This window comes from Neophocaena asiaeorientalis, unplaced genomic scaffold (assembly GCF_003031525.2).
Source record: "Neophocaena asiaeorientalis asiaeorientalis breed wild unplaced genomic scaffold, Neophocaena_asiaeorientalis_V1.1 scaffold135, whole genome shotgun sequence".
NCBI lineage: Eukaryota > Metazoa > Chordata > Mammalia > Artiodactyla > Phocoenidae > Neophocaena > Neophocaena asiaeorientalis.
The window spans coordinates 1909088-1931774 of record NW_020175190.1 but is presented as its reverse complement, the minus strand read 5'-3'; the positions used below and the strand labels follow the sequence as shown (position 1 = coordinate 1931774).

Here is a 22687-nt window from a genome sequence, read left to right as displayed (position 1 = left end):
GTCCGGGAGGATCCCGCATGCCGCGGAGCGGCTGCGCCCATGGGCCATGGCCGCTGGGCCTGCGCGTCTGGAGCCTGTTGCAACGCAGCAGCGGGAGAGGCCACAGTGGTGAGAGGTCCGCGTACCGCCAAAAAAAAAAAAAGAATTGGCCTTATTTGAGGAAGCTCCTGTGGAGACTGGAACTCTCCTTATCCAAAATCTCAGCAGCCTCAGGCAGGTCCCAGACTGGGACCCTTCCCAGCATTTATCCCATAGAAGCTCCAGCAGTTTGGAAGAGCAGTGCCTGAGTCACGTGTGCATTTATGCAGATAACATTGCTTTTGTTTCTACATCCTCAGGATGTGGTGATTAAATGTTAGATAATCTCTCTCAAAAGGCTTTGAAGCTTCTAAGAGCTTTATTCTGTAGAAGAGCCAAGATGGGAGTTTTCTGCTTATTCAGAAGCTCCTAAGCCTTTCCTGAAACCCTCCAAACCCTTCTTTTCATCCCTCGTCTGCTCCATCCCCAGAGAATGACACGCGCATATTTTTGCCAGCTTCTTCTGAAGTTAGATGGTTTGGGGGAGGGCCAAACAAATGCTGTAGAAAGTGGTGATATAAGTTGGTGTGATCTGAAGTCAGCCCACAGGCCTCAACTTTGTGATTTCTTCCAGGTATGATTACGAGGAGGTGGAAGCCGAGGGCGCAAACAAAATGATGAAGGGCTTGGAGGCCCTGATCTCTGATCGCTCCTTCGTGGGGAAACAGTTCCCAGTGGGAGATAAAGTTTACACTGTGGCGAAAATTGATAACTTTGAATACAGTGATCCGGTGGATGGAAGTGTTTCAAGAAATCAGGTAGGAACAGATGTATGTGCAATGTGGGAGAGAAGCCTCAGAGCTTTGTCTCTGAAATCTCAAGAGAAAAAAGAAAAAGGCTTCTTGGTCATTTGTCCTTTGCTGCCCTGTTTTCTCAAGCGGCTGTCTGCTGAGTCACACATGATTTGCACAGGTACTTGTAGGGAAAATGGTTTTTGCCCTGATTCTACGTACACCCCTATGCCCTCATTCTGGGATTCTTAGTGTAGACTCCAGAAAGACTTTTACATTCTCCAGAATTCTATGCAAGAGGTCATGTTGAATGTGTGTGCAGAAAAGAGCCCTAGAATCTTAAAAAGATGGAGAACTGCTGCCTTAGACCTCAACCTCCTTCTGCTCTCTCAAGAGCTTGTAGCAGAATGCCGGCGTGGCATGAGAGTAGCCTCTTCATAGGCATTTCTGTGATATGTTCTGATTTCTAAAAAAGAAGAGAAAAACAGACAAGCCATTTACAGACTTAGAAACATTCACTGTTATTACCTGTAGCACGTGACTCACAGCTGACCCTAACACAGCAGCGCGTAGGAGGACATCACAGTTGAGACCCTGGACCGTGTCTGGATATGTACAGAACGGTTAGCGTTTCCCTCACTGGGCACCAGGCACCCAGGGTGCAGGCTGGGTCAGCCCTTCTCACTAACACCCGGGCTCAGGCTCCTCTCTCCTCTGGTTCTGTTGTTGTTGTCAAAGAATGGACTCATAACTTAGAAACAAAGATAATAAAGAGGGAGGTAAGATTATGCTATAGCTGTCCAATTAGCTTTTTTTCTGATCCAGACCCAGATTTTTGGCTGGGTCCTTCTCAAGGCATCCAGCAGGCTTTGAAGGAGTTGGGCTGCAGGACTTTTTTAAAGTCTCTCTCTGGAGAGCAGGTAGTGGACGAGTGGATGGAGCATGGCCACAGTGACCCTCAGTGCCTGGAGTCTCCCTTTGTCAAAATTCTGGCCCCGTGGCTTTTCTTCCTTATGCTTTTTCACCATCTGTGAGAACTTTGGGTCTAGTATGGATGATCGTAAATGATGTCTGAGATAATTAGAAAAAGAGAGGCCTGGGGTTGAGGAGAGGGTGGGTGTAGGAAAGGGGAGGGTGGGGTCCGGGGGCCGCAGAGCAGAGCAGAAGATTTTGTGGTGAGGCTTCAGAGAGAGAACAGACCCTTAGGCAAAGTAAACCCTGACTCTGCGCCGCATCCGGCATGTACCAGGAGAGAGGGGGGATGCTGAGGTATGCATGGGAGGGGCGTCGGCGTGAGCACGGGCCCTGTGCTCTGTGCTCAGAGGAGGAAGTCAGCAGCTCCACGTTTTGTAATCAGAAAGTCTGAGCATTTAGATGGAAGACCAGGGAGGGGGGAAAATCTTCTGAAGTAGATATAGCATCTGCAATCAAGTGAAAAAAATTTAAGAGGCTTCAAGTTGAAAGTTGTGGTAGGAGGAGGCCAACCCTGGTATGTGTCTAGAAAGCAGGAAATGGTAAACGGGTATTAACTGTATCCTCCCCATGTTGACTAAGTGGGAATGTACTCTGTGTATTTCATCTGCTGTCTTCAGTGTTGAGTGGCATGATTAAACCCTGGATTGGGTCTGGTGACAAATAGTAGATGAGAGGTAGTACCTTTCCTTTTGGTAGGCCATCAGCTTTATGCAAAGTTCTTTTTATGGAAGAATTGACAGCCTCATCAAGACTGAAGGGTCTTCAGATAACTGTCTTGCTCAGCCTTCTTACCTCAAGAGTCCCCAGCCTTTTTTCCCTGAATCAAGATTATCGAGGACAAGAGATGAGGCCAGAGAGGGAAGGCGGAGGGCAGGAGATAGAGGGGCGGGGCTTGGCATTGCACCCACATGGGCCCTGCTTTCAGTCATCAGGCATTGGTGGAGACTGACCGCTGGATCTGGCTCAATAGGTCGGAATAGCTGGCCTCTGCCATTTGGGGCACATGGCTCCCTGTTCTACTTTGAGGCTCTCCATCAGTGTTTTGCAAAGAGTTCTTCCTCTGTTTCACCTGAAACCTCCTCTGCTCTGGTTTCAGCCCATTCTGTCCGTGTTTCCCTCCTGATTTGGAAATCGGATTTCCGTATCTAGCAGCTTATTTATTTATTAACTTATTTATTAGGCTTCAAACTGGAATGGTTAGTCCATAAATCACAGGGAAGTGGGATGGAGAGGGCAGGGCTTGTGTCAGCCAGCCTCCCCAGGATCCTGTCTCCCGCCTGACCCTGGGGATGTTTTTCCCCCATGAGCCCAACCCCCAGGCTGACCTAGGGCAGACTCACGGGGCTCAACTGTGGCCGTTTCTCAAGGATCTAATCCTCCGACTGATCAAGTACGGATGAAATGAGATCTCCAAATAGACCCCTCATAATTTGTCAGCCTTCAATCTTTCTTCCAGCATGCGAGGAAAAAAGAAACTCTGTTACCTTTCCCAGGGCTTGCGGCTCATTTTTGCAGATGGTTCTCGCATCATCTTTCGACTGAGCGGCACCGGGAGTGCAGGCGCCACCGTTCGACTGTACGTCGACAGCTATGAGAAGGACATCGCCAAGATCTACCAGGACCCCCAGGTAATGCCCAGGCCCTGCGCCCTGGCTAGTTCTTTCTGTTGGAGGGAAGGGTAGTGGCTCCATTGCGCCTGTCATCACAACCCGTTTCTCAAATGATCAGACAGGTGGGCTCACTTTCCTCCATGTCTTCTTCAGTGCATCAGAAGGCAATAATAGCTAACAATTATCTGAGCATTTTCTATTCACCAAGCTCTGTTCTAAACCCATTACCCAAATGGATACACTCATTTCATTCTCAAATCTGTTATTCTTATCTATTAATACCCCTTCTACAGATAAGGAAACGGAGGCTCAGAAAGGTTAAATAATAGTTAATAGGTTCACACGCCTGGTTAAGTGGCAGATTCAAGAGAACTAATCTTTCAAATCAGCCCCTGATCTGGTATTCTGGTCTGTCACTGATTATTTGCCACTTTGCTTGGTCTCATCACCTGCCCTGGCAGAACATACACTGGCTCTAGATTTGGTCAGGGCTAGGGGGTAGGCAGGGAGAGACTGTTTCGTGGCCCAGAAAGAAAGGTCTTTATGGGAGAGTCTTCGGACTTGCAACCTGTATTTTGGGGTCCCAGCCCCACCCAGAGTGTCTCCAGAAGTATGTTAGAGTGAGGAGGGGCCCTGGGAGCCAGAGGTGGAACAAAGAACTTGGAGGACAGCCACCCAAATGGGGAAGCAGGGACGCACAGGGGAGAGTTTCCCCATGTGTGTTCCTTGTTTTGGAAACTGCTCCCCAACCAGAGCTCCAGAGCCAAAACCAGTTTAGGAAGTGCTGGGGTACGTTAGCCCCGTCTTAGCAGCTCACGACACACACCTCGCCTTAAAGCTCGGAGCAGACTTGCAGTACATATGCCAGTTCGCCATGTCTATTCTCCCACAAAGCCCTTTTCCTTCTGACACCTAATTAGTATCCTGTGAAACTCATTTGGAAACCCCTGGCATAGTGATTTTGATCTCTCTAACCTGTTTTGGAGTTAGATCTTGTTTTAAATTCAGTTCCTTTATAACTGTGTGTCCCTGGGTAAGTCTTTTCAATGTTCTGAGCTTTGGTTTCTTTGTCTGTAAAATGGCAGAATGCTACTTACCTCACAGAGTTGTTACAGGGATTTAAGGAGATGATGAAGGCAAAATTCTGAACACTGCCTGACATATGGAACTAGCTTTTGAGGAAAAGTGGCTCTTACAATTGTTTTTATTACAAAAAGAGAGAAATGAAAGGGTGCTTCAAGTTTACAGTTTTTCCAGTGGCCAGGCATTAGCTCCAGTTATCGCCAGATTGCTGTGGTGTTGAGACATCCCTAAAACTAAAATCAAAGGGGATGGTGTCTACATTGTAGATCCACAGAATAATAGCGCAAGAGCAAAAGAGGAAGGAAGTTGTGTTTCTCTGTCTTAATACCTGACACATGGTAAATACAAAGAATGAGTGAGAGTTGTTTCGTCTGAACCATAGTCCTCAGGAAGTGGGAGGGCCCTGAAGGATGCAAGGTGCCCACATGCCCAGGTGTACCACCATTCTATCTGGGGACATGCCTTTCCCCTGGGCCTCAGCCTCAGCACTTCATTGGGACTGTTGGAGCCCCAAAGGGAATGGCAAGTGTGCCATTGTGTACAGCACAATGGTATGCCAGTGTGTACAGCGGTTCTCCAACTTTCTTCCAGGTGTAATGAGCTGGTAGAGATTTAGACGAGGGAAAGCAACAGTGGTCAATAGAAAATGTACTACTCTTGGCTCTGCCCTTGAATCACTTGGTCAAATCACTTCACTTCTTTGGGTATCAGTTTCCTCATCTATAAAATGGGCAGTTCAACTAGATACATAGTTTTCTTTTTTTAATATTAAAATATTTATTTATTTAAGCAACAGCAGAATTCTTTTTTCCCTTAAGTGAGAGGTAGATGGGAGGATGGTGTATTTTGAAAAGAGTGCTTTGGGTAGAGTGTGAGAAACAAATAGGAGGGTGCAGAAACACATCTTACCTGTTCCGGGTAAGAGGGAGGACTTGGTTTACCGAGAGCTGTGGCACTGGGGTGGAGAGAACTGGGTGACAATGGGAGAGAGGTAGAAGATAAGTCACTTAGGCTACTGGTGGGTTGGACAACAGGAATGTGAGGGAGGAAGGTGTCAAGAATGACTCCTATTCATTCACTTGCTTTATGTAATAGATCATTGACTGAAATAGGGAATGCTGGAACTAGGTTTTTCTGCGAAGAAAGAACATGTCTTTGTTTTTAGACTTACACAGTTTGAGGAGCCTTTGGGTTATCGGAGTAGGCAATCAGACATGGGTCTGGAGCTCGAGGCCTACTCAGGGCTGGAGCTATGGATCCGTGTCTAGAGAAAGTGATGGCAAAGGTTTTTGTCTTTGTGTCTCCCTCAGGTCATGTTGGCTCCCCTTATTTCTATTGCCCTGAAGTTGTCCCAACTCCAGGAAAGGACGGGACGCACTGCACCCACTGTTATCACCTAAGAAGACAGGCCAGATGCGGTACATCCTTCCACCCCAGGCCCTCCGAGTCATCTGATTGAAGAGCATGAACAGAAACAAAGTGTATTCACCCAGGCTTTTTAGGATTCGGTTCTTCCACTAACCAGTCATTTGCAAATGGTACAATTCCAAGGCATTGCCAATTGATATGCCCGTAGGAGCCATGCAGGAAAGAGAAAAAAAAGGACCCAGGGGCTTATACTACTGTCAGTTCCTTTTTGTGTCCTCGTGCACCACTGGTGTGTGGGTGTTTGTCTCCTTAGCACCAGGTCCTGTTTACACTACAGTGGAAGATGGAGGTTGAGCATCAGCTCATAAGGCTAATTTCCATCCTTAGGATCCACCCGTGAAATGATAGCGCAAGTTCCTTTCTCCTTTGTGAGCCTTTCCCCCCATTTACTGTTTACATATAATCCAGCAAAATGCAGTTTCTGGTGCCTTCTCTCCAATCAGTTCTTTCCTCAGAGTGAGACGTGCTTGTCTACAGAGTTCTGCCTTGTTCTGTAGCATAGTCCCATTCACACAAATATTTTGGGATATTAAAGCAAAATAAGCTACTATTTCTGTATGTCTTTTTTCTCTCCTACAAAATGCTCTTTTGATTTCAGAAAGAAACCAGATTTTTTTAGAGGGGGTGGGTGGTATTGTATTTTGTTTGGATGTCCTAGCTAGAAAAAAAACGTTCTCTGTGCTTGGTTTAAAATTAGACTCAAGAACTATAATTTCAAATCTTAGCAGGGTCAGCTGGGCCCTGGCTCCTTCGGAGGTGGATAAATTAAGCTCGACATGGTTAACTTGGAACAAGGAAAAGGAAGATAGTTTTCAGGAGATCTTAAATAGCAAAGCACCGTCTTGTGCCTTGTGGTGCTGAGATGCCACCCTGCCTGTTGAGGGGACAGAAACAGAACTCTCGGAATCTGAGAGCAGGATTTCTGGCATTTGGCTGGAAATCTTGAGCCCGTTGGCATCTTATTCATCTTAGACTATATTCAGCCCACGAGCATAACTTAGTAGTTAAAAGCATAGTCTTGGGAGCCAACAGACCTGAGTTTGAATACCACTTGAGACCTTGAGTGATCTTGGAATGTCATTCTCCTTATCTTTAAAATGGGCTTGAAAAATAGTTCTAACTTTGTAGGGTCATTGAGAATATAAAGCAAGTAAGTCTGTGAAAAGCCATGGGCACAGTATCTCATTCATGGTAGGTTATCAAATAAATGGGAACTAGGATTACGTTTACAATATTGTTTCTAGATTTTAAAGAATCAGAAAAACAAAAACTATAAAACAAATATTTGAAATGCATTTTATGGTTTGGAAGGCACTTCCCATAGTCACCTGCCATATGGACTTCCCCCCCCCCCCCCCCCCGACCCAGGGTGGAATCCCCGTTCCAGGTGGCAGGGTCTTTATCTGGGGTGAGATTTCCAGTGTTGCCATTTAACCAGGGAGTCCAGCCCAGCAAACCGAACTGAGCTTTTACAGTGATGAGGGGAAGATGAATACTTGCTGAACGTTAATCCTATACCAGGCACTGTGCTGAGTGCTTTCCATATACTCTGTAAATGCTCCCAATAGCTATGAGGTAAGTACTCTGAATATCCCCGCTTTAGAGATGAGGTTCAGCTCATCATCCAAGCTCGCACCACGGGAGGGTGGTGGCATGTACCCCGGCAGGGCAGCCCTAGTCCTGCATGGTTTACCAATGCTTTGTATTGCCTCTAGTACTAACTGGCTACTTCTCAACTACTTCTAACAGGTGGAAGAAAGGCGTGCAAATGCCCCTGTATTTTGGTGATTAAAGGGTGATGCCTTGGGTGCCAGAAACTCAATTAATTTTGGGCATTGTTGTCCAACCCCACCCTGGGGATATGGATACCTGGGTGTATCAGTCAGCCAGGAAACACGTATTGACCACCTTAAGTGTGAGATGCCTTGGGAAGGAAAGGATGTGTAACACACAGTTGCTGCCCTCCAGCTGCCTGTTAGACTAGCTAGAGGAATGGAGTCCCACACAAATAGAAGGCTGTGTAGGACTCATAGACATAGAGAACAGACTTGTGGTTGCCAAGGAGGAGCGGGGGAGGGAGAGAGATGGACTAGAAGTTTGAGGTTAGTAGATCCAAACTATTACATTTAGGATGGCTAAACAACAAGGTCCTACTGTATAGCACAGGGAACTATATTCAATACCCTGGGATAAACCATAATGGAAAAGAATATTAAAAAAAAGACTATATAGATGTGTATATCTGAGACACTTTGCTGTACAGCAGAGATTGGCAGAGCACTGTAAATCAACTATACTTCAATAAAAAAAAAAAGAAAGAAAGAAAGGCTGTGTAGGATAAGTGCCTTAGGAGTTGTATAGGCAACACATGCTGTTAAAATCCAAATTTTCCAAGCACCTTTTCTGTTTCAGAAGGTGGTTTCCAGTAACCCTCCAAGCAAGACATTCTTGTGCCCGTTTTAGAGCTGAGGCAACTGAAACTCAACAGAAGCTTAAGTAATTTGCCCCAGGTTTTCAGCTACCATGTGGTAGAAGTGGACTTTTGACCCTGAATCTCGCTCATTTTCCATGACCCTTTGTTGCACCCCCCATCTGTTGAATCAGCTGTACACAGTTCTGGGTCTATGGCCCCTGGAGCGGCTTCAAGAATTTCCTCCTCAAACCTGATCATAACTGAGCTGCTTTCCCTGATCCACTTGGCTATAGGTTTGGGAGCCGTTAGCTCAAAGGAGGAAGAGGGAGGTGTCTGGGGCCGTGGAGCAGTGGGATGGGCTGGGGTATGGGCTGCCCTTCCTCCCTCTGTGGCCTCTAGAGAGACACCCCAACACGTGCCCCCAGGCGTGCAGGGAGACGGAACCGTGAGACGCCGGCCAGCAGCACACAGCCAAGCTTCCCTGCCTCCCAGGATTGATGTGGTCCGTGAGTCAGGCCTGTTTTCTTTAGGGTGTGGTGAGGACTACAGCGAGATAATTGGGTTTCAACTGTCTGGGGCCCAACTCTGAAATTTCAACTTTTCCCCTCCCTCTTGACATTCAGCTCTGATTTCAGAGAAGGAGGTTCCTGTTCAGGGATGTTCCTCAGGCCCAGGGAATGGCCAGGCTTCCAGGGCGTGGGCCCTGCCTCATGGAGAATGACAGCAAAGGCCGAGCTCACTGCAGTGTCCCGGAGGCCAGCTCTGGGGCCTGGGTCCTTCTGCCCTCTCTGCCTCAGAGCTCATCCCATGCTGCTGCTGCTGCACTTCCTGTTTACTCATCGGACAGAAAGTGGCCTTACTGTGTTCGAATCTTCCAGAAAACATAATATGTAAAAGACACACCCTTCATCTTTCTATGTTCTAAACCCCCAGCAAAAGGAGTTGGAAATGAGTAGCAGCTCATGCACAGAATCATTGCATCCCACCTGGGTTACAGCAGAGGCCTCCTCACGGCCCCTGGCCTTCATTCTTGTCCCCTCTCATCCGCTATTCTCATCACTGGCTAAGTGCTCTTTCCAACGCTGACTCTTTCAAGTGCTCTTTCCCCAATGACTTGCGTAGCCTACAAGACCAATGCAAACTTGCCTGCCGCTTTCCATCCCACCCCCCGCTCCTCTTCTACCTTCTGCGTTATGTTGGATGCTTCAGCCACGTGAAACCACCTGCAGTTCTCTGGAAATACCGTGCTCCCTCGTCTCCAGGCCTTTGGACCTGCTTGCATCACCCTTCTCCTCCGCCCCACCCTCCCCCATATTCCCCAACTCCTACTCCTTCCTCAGGCCTCAGAAGCTTCTGAGCTTCCAGTCTGGCTTGGGAGCTTTTTCTAGTGTTCCCGTAGCAGCATCCTCTTCACAGCACTTATCACACTCTACCTGTTTATTTTCCATTTCTCCTACTGTCCTGGAACTCCCAGAAGGCAGGGGCTGCCTTTTTCACCAATGTTTACCCAGGGTCTAGCCCCATGCCTGCCACATCGTAAAAGTTCAATAAACGTTTTTTTTACAGAGTGCATCTCACACCGGTCAGAATGGCCATCATCAAAAAATCTACAAACAATAAATGCTGGAGAGGGTGTGGAGAAAAGGGAACCCTCCTGCACTGTTGGTGGGGATGTAAATTGATACAGCTACTATGGAGAACAGTATGGAGGTTTGTTAAAAAACTACAAATAGAACTACCAGATGACCCAGCAATCCCACTACTGGGCATATACCCTGAGAAAACCGTAACTCAAAAAGAGTCATGTACCAAAATGTTCATGGCAGCTCTATTTACAATAGCCAGGACATGGAAGCAACCTAAGTGTCCATCAACAGATGAATGGATAAAGAAGATGTGGCACATATACACAATGGAATATTAGCCATAAAAAGAAACGAAATTGAGTTATTTGTAGTGAGGTGGATGGACCTAGAGTCTGTCATACAGAGTGAAGTAAGAAAGAGAAAAACAAATACCGTATGCTAACACATATATATGGAATCTAAGAAAAAAAAAATGTCATGAAGAACCTAGGGGCAAGACGGGAATAAAAACACAGACCTACTAGAGAATGGACTTGAGGATATGGGGAGGGGGAAGGGGAAGCTGTGACAAAGTGAGAGAGTGGCATGGACATATATACACTACGAAACGTAAAATAGATAGCTAGTGGGAAGCAGCCGCATAGCACAGGGAGATCAGCTCGGTGGTTTGTGACCACCTAGAGGGGTGGGATAGGGAGGGTGGGAGGGAGGGAGACGCAAGAGGGAAGAGATATGGGAACATATGTATAACTGATTCACTTTGTTATACAGCAGAAACTAACACACCATTGTAAAGCAATTATACTCCAATAAAGATGTTAAAAAAAAAAAAAAGAGTGAATGAAATGTTTGTTGCATGGCAGAGTGTTTCCTTTTTGCTGTGACCTCCCCAACCTGTGAGGTATGATTAGCTTCATTTTACAGGTGACCAATGAGTTGATAAACTTTTGCAGCTAGTGACTGGCTAGCCAAGAACTCTTTCCTAAAGCTTTAGAGGCTGAAGGGGAGAAGCACCCAGGACAGAGGGTCGGGGTAGGGGGGGGATGCTGGCAGGAGATGGGAGATATGTATCATGGTCACTTTGAATAAAACTAGATTTACATGTTAAACAGTATTTTATCTCCCATTGCTACAAAAGTTAATTGGGGGTATAGCTGGAGGAGGGTTCTACCAACTTAGTCTGAATCCAAAAGGAGTTACTTTTCTTTAAGGAGTAGACTCAACAAAGGCAGCCCCAAGCCCCAAAGCCCCACCTCAAGCAGGTTCTCGGAAGGGGAGTCATGATGGGACTAGGTGGGCAGGCTGGCCCTGGGCCTCGCACTGGAAGGGCACACAGCATGTACTTCTGGGAGGCTGAGAGGCTCTTCTCCATTCTTATTATCAGAGGCAAGAAGCAGTCCCACATACTTGGCGTGTCATTATCTAAGAGAAGTGAGGTCACCGCCAGCAAGAGTATGTCTCATGTCTGCTTGTCATGTGGGAATTTTTGAGGGCTTTGGTTTGGTTTTTACCAAATGTGAAAGTTCTACCTAGATCCATTAAGTTGGATTTGTGGAAGTGGGGTAATAACTATTTTCCCAAAGGCACATCTTTCGTGATTCAGAGTGCCACTCTCCAGTCGATGGAAAGGCTAGTCAAGAGTAGCAATCATTTGCTCTTCATGACGGTGTTGTTTCATAAACACCCTGTCTCATAAAAGCTCAGTCTCTATTGGTTTCTGACTTCATTTTTGTACTGTGATAAGAAGGCTATTATTATCCCAGATAAAGGAATGGAAACTTTGAGAGTTTTCCTGTCCTGTGCAGATTCTCACAATCAAGATGAAGGAAAAAGCAGACCCGCCACCAGCACCCACCCTTGGTGTTTGGGATGCTTCTTCTGGTTTACCATCGCTGTGTAACAAAGCACCCCAAATCTAGTGGTGTTAAACTTTTGCATAATATTTTTATGCTCACAGATTCTGTGGGTCAGGAAGGCAGACACAGAGGAGATAGCTTGTCTCTGCTCCATGACGTCTGAGCCCTTACCTGGGAAGGCCAGAACAACTGGGAATGACTCAAAGGCCATGGGCAGGAATCATCTGGAGCCTCTCAGAATTGAAGGCTGGGTTCAGCTGGGAATGTCGACAGCTTGACCTGCACATGATCTCCTGTGTAGCTTGCTTTTCTTACAGCACAGTGCTGGCTTCCCAGAGGAAGCTTCCCAAGAGCAGGTATGCCAAGAGAGCCAGGCAGAAGCTGGGATTCCTTTCCTACCTAGCTTCGGGAGTCAGGCAGCCTCACTTCTGCTATATCCAATTGGTTATGACCCACTCAGGCCAGCCAAGATTGAAGGGACGGGGCATTACACTCTACCTCTTGGAGGAGTGGCAAGGTCACATTGCAGAAGAGCATGTGAGCTGGAAGCTCTGTAGCCATCTTATGGAAAACACAATCTGTCATAATACTTGAATATTCCACCCCCTCCCACCGCTAAATATACCATTCTGAGTCAGGTGGGCAGGAGAATGAATTTAATCTTGAAATTATTTTCGCCAAGAACATCCATTTGTCAATTTTCTAAGTATAGACATGTGTTATTATTTCACATTCCCATGCCCATGGCAGACATAACTAATCAATTGCAGCACTATTTCTACTAAGTCCAGATAGGGCCCCAGACACCTCAATACAATGCACTGGACAAGATATATTAATCAATGGTAGTGGGAATGTCAATGAAAACTTATTTGCTACTTCTGAGGAATATTCCTACTTTCTTTCACAAATGTTTAATTAACATTTGTGGGTGTGAAAGCCTATTTGAAAATAGACCAGCCAATCTGTAAATTGATAAAAAAAATGTGCCCAATATACAGACAATTAGTAGTTACTATTAAATGAGATAAATCACAATTGATTTCAGAAATAGTACAAAACATATTAATAAAATAGTTGTACAGATATTTTTAAACTCAGAAGTGAATTAAAGATTGATTTCAGTAGTTTAAGTTCATGACCCCAGCTTTTTTCTACACTTTGGCTTTTTCCATCTGCCACTTTGCAGCCTCGCCTGTAACAGTCCCCCGTGTCTGACTTCATGATTCCTAAAGCTGTACAGCACTTTCAAAGCATTCAACTCGCCTTCTTTAATTTAATCTTCACAACAGTGCTGTCAAATATGTAGATTTGCAGTAAATATGACATTTTGCAATCAGATTATTTGCCCCCAATCATACAAGCCACTACTACTACTAATATGTATTGATCACTTTTTGGTACCAGATACCATTTAATCACTTTATATACACCATGTCATTGAATCCTTATCATAACCCTAAAGGTGGGTATTATTAGTTCCATTTTACAGATGAGGAAATGGAGGCCAAGAGATTAAGTAATTTGCCTGAGGTTAAAGTTAGCCAGTGGTGGAACAGAGATTTAAACCAGAGTTGATCAGATTATAACAGTCAAGTAAAACCTAGAAGAAGAAACAAGGCCTCAGTTACTTCCTTTGGGAAATAAAATTTTATTCAGATCTAATTTTTTAAATGATGATTTTAGCAAGACGAACCGATGGTAAAATTTGATGTATAATTTGATATTATGTTTCTGACAGATGGGTGGTGGTGGAAGGGAGATATTTACACAACTGATACTTGGGGAGAAGTCAAGCCTAGTCTGCATAGAAGCCCAGGTTCAGGGGTTCCAAGTGTTATCAGGAGAGAGCCCCTTGCAATGTGGCTGATTACAGAAGGCAGGAAAGACCTGGGGGTCTGCCGCATCTGTGCAGTCTCCCTGAACCAGTCTAGCCTGGTTGTTGTGCTAGGGAAGTGCTTGGCATCATAAGAGCAGTTCCTCTCAGGGCCCCTAAGTTCATGTTTATGCTCCCACCTCCATGCTTAAGGCAGATTTATGTCCTATTGTATAGCAGTTTCCAGCAAATGAAGGGTTGCCTTCAAAATGTCTTTTTGGGGGGTGGGTGGGGAGGGGACCTCTGACAACAGTGGCAGGGGTTCCCACTCTAGTGCCCACTGTGATCTCTGACCCAGACTGGGACCACAGTGAGTGTTTATGGGATAATGATGTTTACCACCATCACTCCTGCCCTGCAGTGAAAGAATGTCCTGACTTCCAGAGAAAGGGGACGATGTTCACCCCAGCTGCTCTTCCCCAGCCTCCCTTTCCAGTTTTATCTCCAATCACAATCCAACTTCTCCACCCTCCACCCTCACAGTTCCCCAAATATCTCATACTTTTCCACACTGGTCTGACTTTGCATGTGCTGTTACATCTGTTGGAAAAATTTTCCCTGTTGTGCTAATGTCATACTGTCTGCTCCACCCAATTCCCCTTCTAAGGGAAACTAGCTTCTGCTGGGGAGGAGGATATGGCCATGAGTTGAACATGATCCACCCTCAGATTTCCTGGCCACAGCTGATTAGACCAGGGCTGAGCACCTGACTCAAGGGCAGCCAATCCACTGGCCTGTCAACAACTTATCACCTCTGACTTACGGCTTGGTTCCAAAAGATAAGCTGGAATGATCAGGCTCTCTCTTGGGAATCTGAGGTAAGACAAGAACAAATTTGTTCAATCTACCTAGCCAGGAGTAAGACAGACCCTCTCCTTCAGATGAACACAACACTTCATACTCCTTACAATAGTCTCTGAAGGAGAAAAATGATGTCTTGCATTGTATCCACAGGGTCTAGTTCAATGTCTGGCCCACTGTAGGGGCTCAGTAAATGTGTAGTGAGTCCATAAACTCAGATGGGCAAGAAAAATTCACATTTCTTATTATCTCAAGGCAACTTAAATCTGGATGTGACCCCCATTCCACTAGGCTGTCAGGATTTTATTTTTTTAATTGGACACTTTATGTTACTCATGTAATGCTCACAGCAATGGAAGATTTTAATTTCCATTTTCTACTTGAAAAAGTAATGGTGCAGAATGTTTAGGTAACTTGCTCGAGGTCCCAGTGCTAACAAGTGACAGGTCTCAGATAAAACACAGTCAAGTCCTCACTCTTAATCAGATTTCATCTTTTAAAAAAAATTTTATTGAAGTATAGTTCATTTACAATGTTGTGTTAACTTCTGCTATATAGCAAAGTGATTCAGTTATACACATATATACATTATGTTTCATATTCTTTTCCATTATGGTCTATCACAGGATATTGAATATAGTTCCCTGTGCTATACAGTAGGACCTTGTTGTATATCCATCCTGTATATAATAGTTTGCATAATATTTCATCTTAGCCAATGTTGCTACTCATCAATGAATGAACGAATAAGATGCTGTGACCTACAGCTCCTTTCCACCATTAGTTGGTCCCTCTTTTTTTCATGTTTCTTCAGCATTTATTTCACTCATATTTAATTTATTCACATCCTTTGCAGAGAAATTCCCGTAGTGTAATAATCAGAGCTAACAGTGAGTACTTGCCTTATGCCAGGTACCGTTCCAGGGAATGTGGAGAAAAAGTTGATTAAATATGGCTGAAAATTATTTGTCTTGAAATATTAATTCAAGTTGCTGTGAGTTCAAGAAGGGATTCTTTTTTAATGCCCAGATGCTTTCCTCTTGAAAATTTGAACTTTAGAGTAAAAAATTTCAGATCCTCGAGTCAAGCCCTTGTTTGCTTTCCTTTGGAAAAGCTTAAGTCATGGAATGGTATAAGTTCCAAATACTCTGGAAGTTTTCTGCAGATCATGTGATGTGCGATGTGACAAAACCCAAGCAGTATGTTTATAAAAGTTTATTTTTTATTTAATTAATTTTTTAAATGGATCTTACTCTTGTCTGGTTGGCAATTTGGAATTATTGTGTGATCTTATAAATTAAGATAACACTGGTAAAGTCAGCGTGGTGACTGAGCTGTTTTCCCCAGTATTCCACCAGATGGCGATTATTATCCCCATTTTACCGATGAGTAAACTGAGGCCCAGAGACGTTGTGTAACTTGTCCAAGGTCCAGTAGCTATAAGTAGCAAGCAGTTAGACTCTAGAGCCCTTTAAAAAATTGTTATAACTCACATACATGAAATTCTCCCTTTTAAAGTGTACACTGGTTTCTGTGTATTCACAAGGTTGTGTAACCATCACCACTATTCAATTCTAAAACATCTTCTTTGCCCCTAAAAAAACTGGTACCCACTAGAGCCACTCCCAATTCTCCCCTCCCTTCAGCCCCTGGCAACCACAAATCTACTTTCTGTTTCTATGGATTTGCCCCATCTGGACATTTCATATACATGGAATTGTATAATATATGGCCTTTTGTGTCTGTAGAGCTCTTATTTTAACACAAAGCAAATGCCCCTAAACTATGAATTCCTCCAGTGTGAAGACTTTCTGTTCAGTTTTGTCTTCACAATGCCCTGAATCCACTGTGATGATTAAATGAATGACTGAACGTGCAAATGAATTATGAAATAAATATATGTAGACACTAAATAAGCTCAGAGTCTGACGTTTGCTGAGTGCCCACTATGGACCTGGCAGTGTGCTAAGTGCTTTGCAAAAGTGACCTCACTTCACCTTCATAACACCCCCACGAGATTTACTGTAACATGCCCATTTTACAGATGGAAGACAAGGAGGTTAAAAAACTTGCTGCAAGTCCAAGACAGTGGGTGGTGGAGCCAGACTGCACTCGTGTCCTCGGTCTCTTGAGTCTGCACTTCTAAATTGTATGCAAAGGAAAGTCCTTTAGAGACAGGGTCTAACCTCCTCTGTCTGCAGCAAGAAAATGGAGATCTATAATGCATTTACAGCAAGTCCCCTACATACAAACCTTCAAGTTGTGAACTTTCAAAGATGTGAACGTGTGTTCGCATGTCCAATCACATAAGCTGTAAGTGAAATTGCAGCTTGCCCTCTGCCTCCTATCGCTGACGATCCTTCAGCTCTACCATCTCCCACCTCCTCTCCCTCCTCCAGTCAGTAACTCTTCTTGCCTGTTCACTCGATGCCAGCCCCTGGATGCCGGCTGTTGTGCTGTACTACTGTACTTTTCAAGGTACTGTACTGTAAGATTTAAAATGTTTTCTTTATTTTCCATGTTTGTTTGATGTTTATGTATTATTTGTGTGAAAAATACTATAAACCTATTACAGTACAGTACTATATAGTCGATTGTGTTAGTTGGGTACCTAGGCTAACTTTGTTGGACTTAAGAACAAATTGCATTTACAAACGGACTCTCAGAACAGAATTTGTTCGTATGTAGGGCACCTAACATTCCTTGAGCCCATGCTATGTGCCAGCCACCACATTACGTTGGAGAGCACGTGCTAGTCAAGAACAAAGGTAATTAAACCAACAACAGCAATTCCCTGCAACGGGCACGAGGTAGAGGTATATGTGCACGGAGAGCTGCGGGAATGGTGGGTCCAAGGTGCCTGCGCGGGTGCACATCCCAGGGCCTGAGCCAGTTTCTACCCAGTGCTGTTAGCAAAGCACATCCCCATGCATGAGCTCATGGGGCCCATTGTCACCCTCCTCCACACCTTGAGGGCTGCCTTGAGGGTTGGATGTGCTTATTCTCCTGGCCTGTCAGGGCTGTCAAGGCCCTTGTCTCTCAGGACAGCAGGTGACTGGGCCTTTCCTCCTCACTGCGGGGCTGCGGGACAGGGTGCAGCTGGCAGCCCACTCCCTTAGTGTTTCTGGCCTGCTGGTGGCTTTTCTCTTCTCACAAAGACTGCTGTGTTGGATCTGTTTTGAGTCAGATAGTTATTTGATTTCCACCTCAGAACTCTGTGCCAATGTTGTGTGTTGCCAGCCTCACTGCTACAGGCCGTGGTGTGGGAAGGAATTCAGGTTCTGGAGCACTGTCTGGGCACTCCTCAGTTAGGGGGCGGAGTCAGGAGAGACTCCCACACCCACCATCTGACTCGGGCCTGGTCAGCAAGAGGGCAAAGTGGCTCTGTGTCAGGAGGAGCCCAGGCCACACCACCTCCACGAGATGCCACAGACTGGGATGAAGACCAACCCAGAGCCTGCCCTGGTTCATTTCTCCTTTTCTCCTGCTCCCTCTGTCTTTGTCCAGCAAGCAGGGTCAGAACAAACTGAGAGGGGCATAGTGCACATGGGGTCATGCCAGTGTGTAAGATCTCAAAGCCAGGCTGGGCCTAAGGTGGAGAAAAACTGTCACTGGGGGGCAGTCAGGGGCTTCATAACTAAAGGAAACCCCGGACTAGGTTGAGAAGAGGACAGAAGTTCCAAGCCAGAGAAATGATGCAAAGATCAGGGCTATAGTGGGTTCAGTTCAGCCCTAGGCAGGAAGAGGAATCACGAGGACAGACACTAGGAAGGTCAGAAGCAGATTGGGAAGGGGTCAGGATGCTCCAGAGGCCACTGGCCAGCTAACGGCCCATGTGGTCATCACAGGGGAAAAAAGATGGCTGAAAACCTCAGCGTGGGATGGTGAGCACACGTTCAGTGAAATTTCTCCGGGTGCATCCTAGATTGAGGGTCTCTAGAGAAATTTTTGTTTGTTTCTTCCAGGTACCCCACTGGGTTTGACTTGTTTGGAATCCCTTTAAAGTTGAAGATTTCAGGACCATGCCAGCAGAATAAATTTCAACCCCAAACCCATGAGAAGACTCATGTCTATACACTCTCAAAGGGGATGGCTTTTTTTCTACCCAGAGGCCAGGGCAAGATGCAAATACTTTCTTATTCTCTCTCCTTGATGATGGGTGCATTTTTCCCCCTGGTTCATTATTTCACCATTCACTGAAATTCCCAGCTTTATGTGGGGTATGGGCAGGAGTAGGAAGGTTCTCAGATCTAATGTCCATCTCATTTAGGCCTGAGACCCTCTCTCCTTTCCCCATGCGGCTGTTAAAAACATGTCTCTTGGTTATCTAAGACTGGAAGAACTTCCAAGGGAAAGCAGATTCAGGTACTCACTTAACACTTATTTTTCAGTTTCTTCCTTGTCTTTGCCCCCAAGAGGATTTCTCGTACTTTCCTTCAAGTACTACTGTGCATTTAAAAGGATCTTTGCTATGATTTATTGAGCATTTCTAGATAATTTCTAGGTAGCTGGGAGGTGTTTCAGTTGGCCTAGAATCTGAAGTCCCTTCTGCTTCTACCCTTTTCCTTCCATTCCAGTCTTACAATAGCCAATGTGATCTTTCAAAAAAATAAACCTTAAAAAAAAATAAAATAAAATAAACCTTATCTTGTTTTTCACTTGCATACAACATTTCAGTCGTTTCTCATAGCTTTTTGTTAATTATGATGTTGTTTTGTCAATGTTTTTGCATATCCCACATTTTTTCCCATTTCCCTTCTATAATCAGCACCACTTTTCTTTGGGGGAAATCTCCTCCCATATTCCATATGGCCCTACGTCTGTCAGTCACGGTGCCTCCCCTTTTCCTTTATTCACCCTCCACCCTCATTCTAGCTACAGTGGTAGGAACATGGCCCAGGCTAGGCTGATCATTGTACTGCCTCCCTGTGGACATAGTGATTGGTCCAGTGAGTCTAATGGTTCCAGCATGTGACCAAAGCTGAGCCAGATAGAGTCTTTCCCCGATTTTTCTTTTCAAAATGGAGATAGAGGGGTAACTTTCTCTTCCTTTTGGATTATAGGTTGTAAAGATATAGGCCTGGAATATCAGCCTATTTTCCTACCAGATTGACAGAATATGTCAGTGCAAGAGAAAATTAGAACTAATGACAAACGCAGAAACAAGCAAAGATAACTAATTCATTGAAAAGGAAGTCTTGATGATACTATCTGAACTCCTGGATTCAGCCATACCTGAAGCTTTAATGCCAGATTTTCCAACTATATGAACCAATAAATTGCCTTTTCAACTTAAACTAGTTTGCATTAGGTCTTGTCGTATGTAACGAAAAGAGACTTGACCGATAAAGGGCCAAATCCTTAACATGGCATTCCAAGGCCCTGTGTGACCTGTTTGCTGCCTATTTCCACAACCTCACCTCACACCACTCTTTTGCTCTCCCTTGATGGTCCATCAATACAGAGCTTCTTTTAGTTCATCAAATGCACCAGGCTCCTTCCTGTATCAGGGCCTTCACACATGTTGTTCTCCTAAATCACTTTGCTTTGCTAATTCCTACACATCCTTCAAGTGTCTGCATAGAGAGCATGTCCTTAGGGAAGGCTTTCCTGACTGACTGACCAGGCCAGGGTCCTCCTCTCCCCTTCCACATTATGTACTCCTATAGCGTCCTGTGCTTTTCTTTCTAAACACTTGTCACAGTAATAATGCACAAATTCCTTGTTTACAATAAGACAGTTCCTTGTTTATAGCCCATCCTTTCCATGGGACTAGAAAATTCATGAAGTTAGGAACCGTATGCCTGGATCATCATTGTGCATTCAATGCCTAGCACAGTGTTTGGCACAAAATAGGTACCCCGTAAATATTTGTTGAATGAAAAAAAGTGAAATGAATAGGTCAGTGTTTGACTTGGAAGCCCATACTTTCCATCTCTGTGGGTTTTGTTAACTAATAAATAAACACTGGCAGTCCAGATTCATAATGTGATCACTGAAGGCTCCCTGGGGGAAGCAGAGAAACTAACATGTAATTTAGTCAGGTATTCATTCTGAGCTAGATTTCTGCCTGGCCAGACCAGATGGACCTTGTTCCCAGGAGAGGGCAGTGTTGTACAGTCTTTGGCTCCTCAAGCCTCCCAAACGCTTCCCTGAGGCCCTGGGAGCTACTGGGCTTGGCCTTGACACCCAGTGCCCCAGAAGCCAAAGTTCATGGCCCTTTCAGAGAGCTGCATGTTCAAAGCAGCTCAGTAGCAGAGCCTTTATTTCAGAGCCTGGCTGTCCCCCAATCCAAGATAAACAATCCTGATTGATCGACTGATTGCTCGGGTTTTGTTCCTCTGTTCAAGAACTCTATTTTTCTCAGGGTGGCCCAAAGGCTTCCCTTATGCTCTACAATCTCCCAGGAGAGAAGACTTCAAGTCACAGTGTTGGTACCTCCTGAGGCTGTGGAAGGTTCTCTCTATTCATAATTTCTCTCAAATCCAGAGGCTGCAAAATAACCCAACTACCAATGTAGACCCACAGGTGGACAGTCCTCTGCTCAGATCCTGGCTCTGTCACTTACTGGATGACCCAGGATAAACATCTTACCTCCTCCCAATGAGAGAATAGTAGTATCTCCTTCTCAGGCTTGTGCTGGTGATGGAGCCAGCTGTATGGAGACTGCCTGGCGCCCTGCCTGGAGCACAGTAGGTGCTCAGTGAATATCGGTTCCCTTCCTTGTCCCCCTCCCACCACCCTGGGGCAGCCATGTGCACAGGGAGAAAAGGTAAGAAGTCCTCCTCAGCAGGTTTTTACTGGCAAAGACCTAAAAACAACAACCTTCTTCACTTCCCCGAAGCACCTACCTATCCCCAGTGTGACTATGAAGCCAGGTTAAAAAGTTCCCGTGGACACTGGAACACACCCCAGTCAGATAACCCATGTCACTGGTCTCATCCACGTGAGCCTTGCTTCTGCCACTCCCCACGGTGGGGAACCAGGTGTTCCCTGGAATCCTGAGAGCTACCCTGACCCAAAGGCCCTGGCTCCTTTTCAGTTCATTTCTTTCGTGGTGGAGCGGCTGGGCCATAGCGCTGGAAGTGTTTTGGCTCTGATGCTGGAGCCCTTATCTCTGTGCTGTGTGAGTGCCATTCCTGCCATGTCAGAACCCATTAGCGGCCACTCTGCTGAGGCTTTTGAAGGAGTAATCGGTTTGTAGAGGGAAGGGGCCGTGCCAAAGCCAGGCCAGATGGAGTAAGTAATGAAGGCCCCAGATTAATCTCACTTCTCTCTTTTTTTCCAATATGAAGCCTCAGCCCAAGAGCTTGGCAGTCTCAAGACAAATTATACTTGTCAGCTTCAAAGCACAAGTTCCCTTCCAAGTCAGAATGTTTGCGCTCTCTCTCTGTCTCTCTCCCTGTCTCCTTCTCCCTCTCTCTTAAAATAAAAAAACTGGAGTAAAAAATGGGGTGCAAATGAAATGTTGTGACACTTTTGCCTCATTGTAATAATAAGAGCCTCCACTGGGCATTTACTATGTACTAGGCAACATACCACGTCCTCTACTTGCATTCAACTCATTTATTTCTCACCATAAGCCTTCAAAATAGGGTTATAGTGGACAGTCCTCTGCTCAGATCCTGGCTCTGTCACTTACTGGGTGACCCATGATAAACGCCTTACCTTCTCTCTATGAGAGAATAATAATATCTCCTTCTCAGGCTTGTGCTGGTGATGGAGCCAGCAGTGTGGAGTATCCCCATTTTACAGATTAAGAAACCAAGGTTTAGAAAGGATGACTGACTTAAAGTCATACGGTTAGTAAATTGTGGAGCAAGGACACAAACTTAGGTTTGTGTTATTCCAACCATTACGCTTTACACACTCTTTTGTCTTAAGAGCTGCTAATCTCTCTGGTGTAAGTCTTTACCTGAAGGGAGAGTCCAGCTCTGAAGCCAAGAACACAGTTTCCTGTTCTTACTTATTGTTAAAAACTCTCCCTGGAGTCTTGGGCAGAAAGCAAGGGGTAAGGATTGGGTTCCCAGAGAAGCATTTCCTGAGGTATACTTTATAAAATCCTAGTCTTTGACGTATGTGGGAACACATATCCTGTGGTCAAATAATGTGGGAACCACTACTTATATCAGTCTCCAAGAGTCACAAGGCATGTGAGCAGGCAAGAAGTCCTGAAAGTAAAGGAACCTGTAGAACTTTGCTATGCTCACTCTTTCCCCAAAGTATTTGGCCCAGTTATATTTTCAAGGC

The 22687-nt window shown here is 45.3% G+C and overlaps 1 protein-coding gene across 1 annotated transcript in view; it reads left to right on the top strand.

Moving 5' to 3' along the window:
• Positions 1-6453, top strand: part of PGM1 (phosphoglucomutase 1) — a 56036-nt gene extending 49583 nt beyond the window's left edge. The window contains exons 9-11 of the mRNA XM_024764767.1: positions 653-836; positions 3278-3412; positions 5788-6453. Of these exons, the coding sequence (XP_024620535.1) occupies positions 653-836; positions 3278-3412; positions 5788-5877 (409 nt within the window). The 3' untranslated portion in view covers positions 5878-6453. The remainder of the gene's footprint in view (positions 1-652; positions 837-3277; positions 3413-5787) is intronic.
• Positions 6454-22687: the final 16234 nt, after the last annotated feature.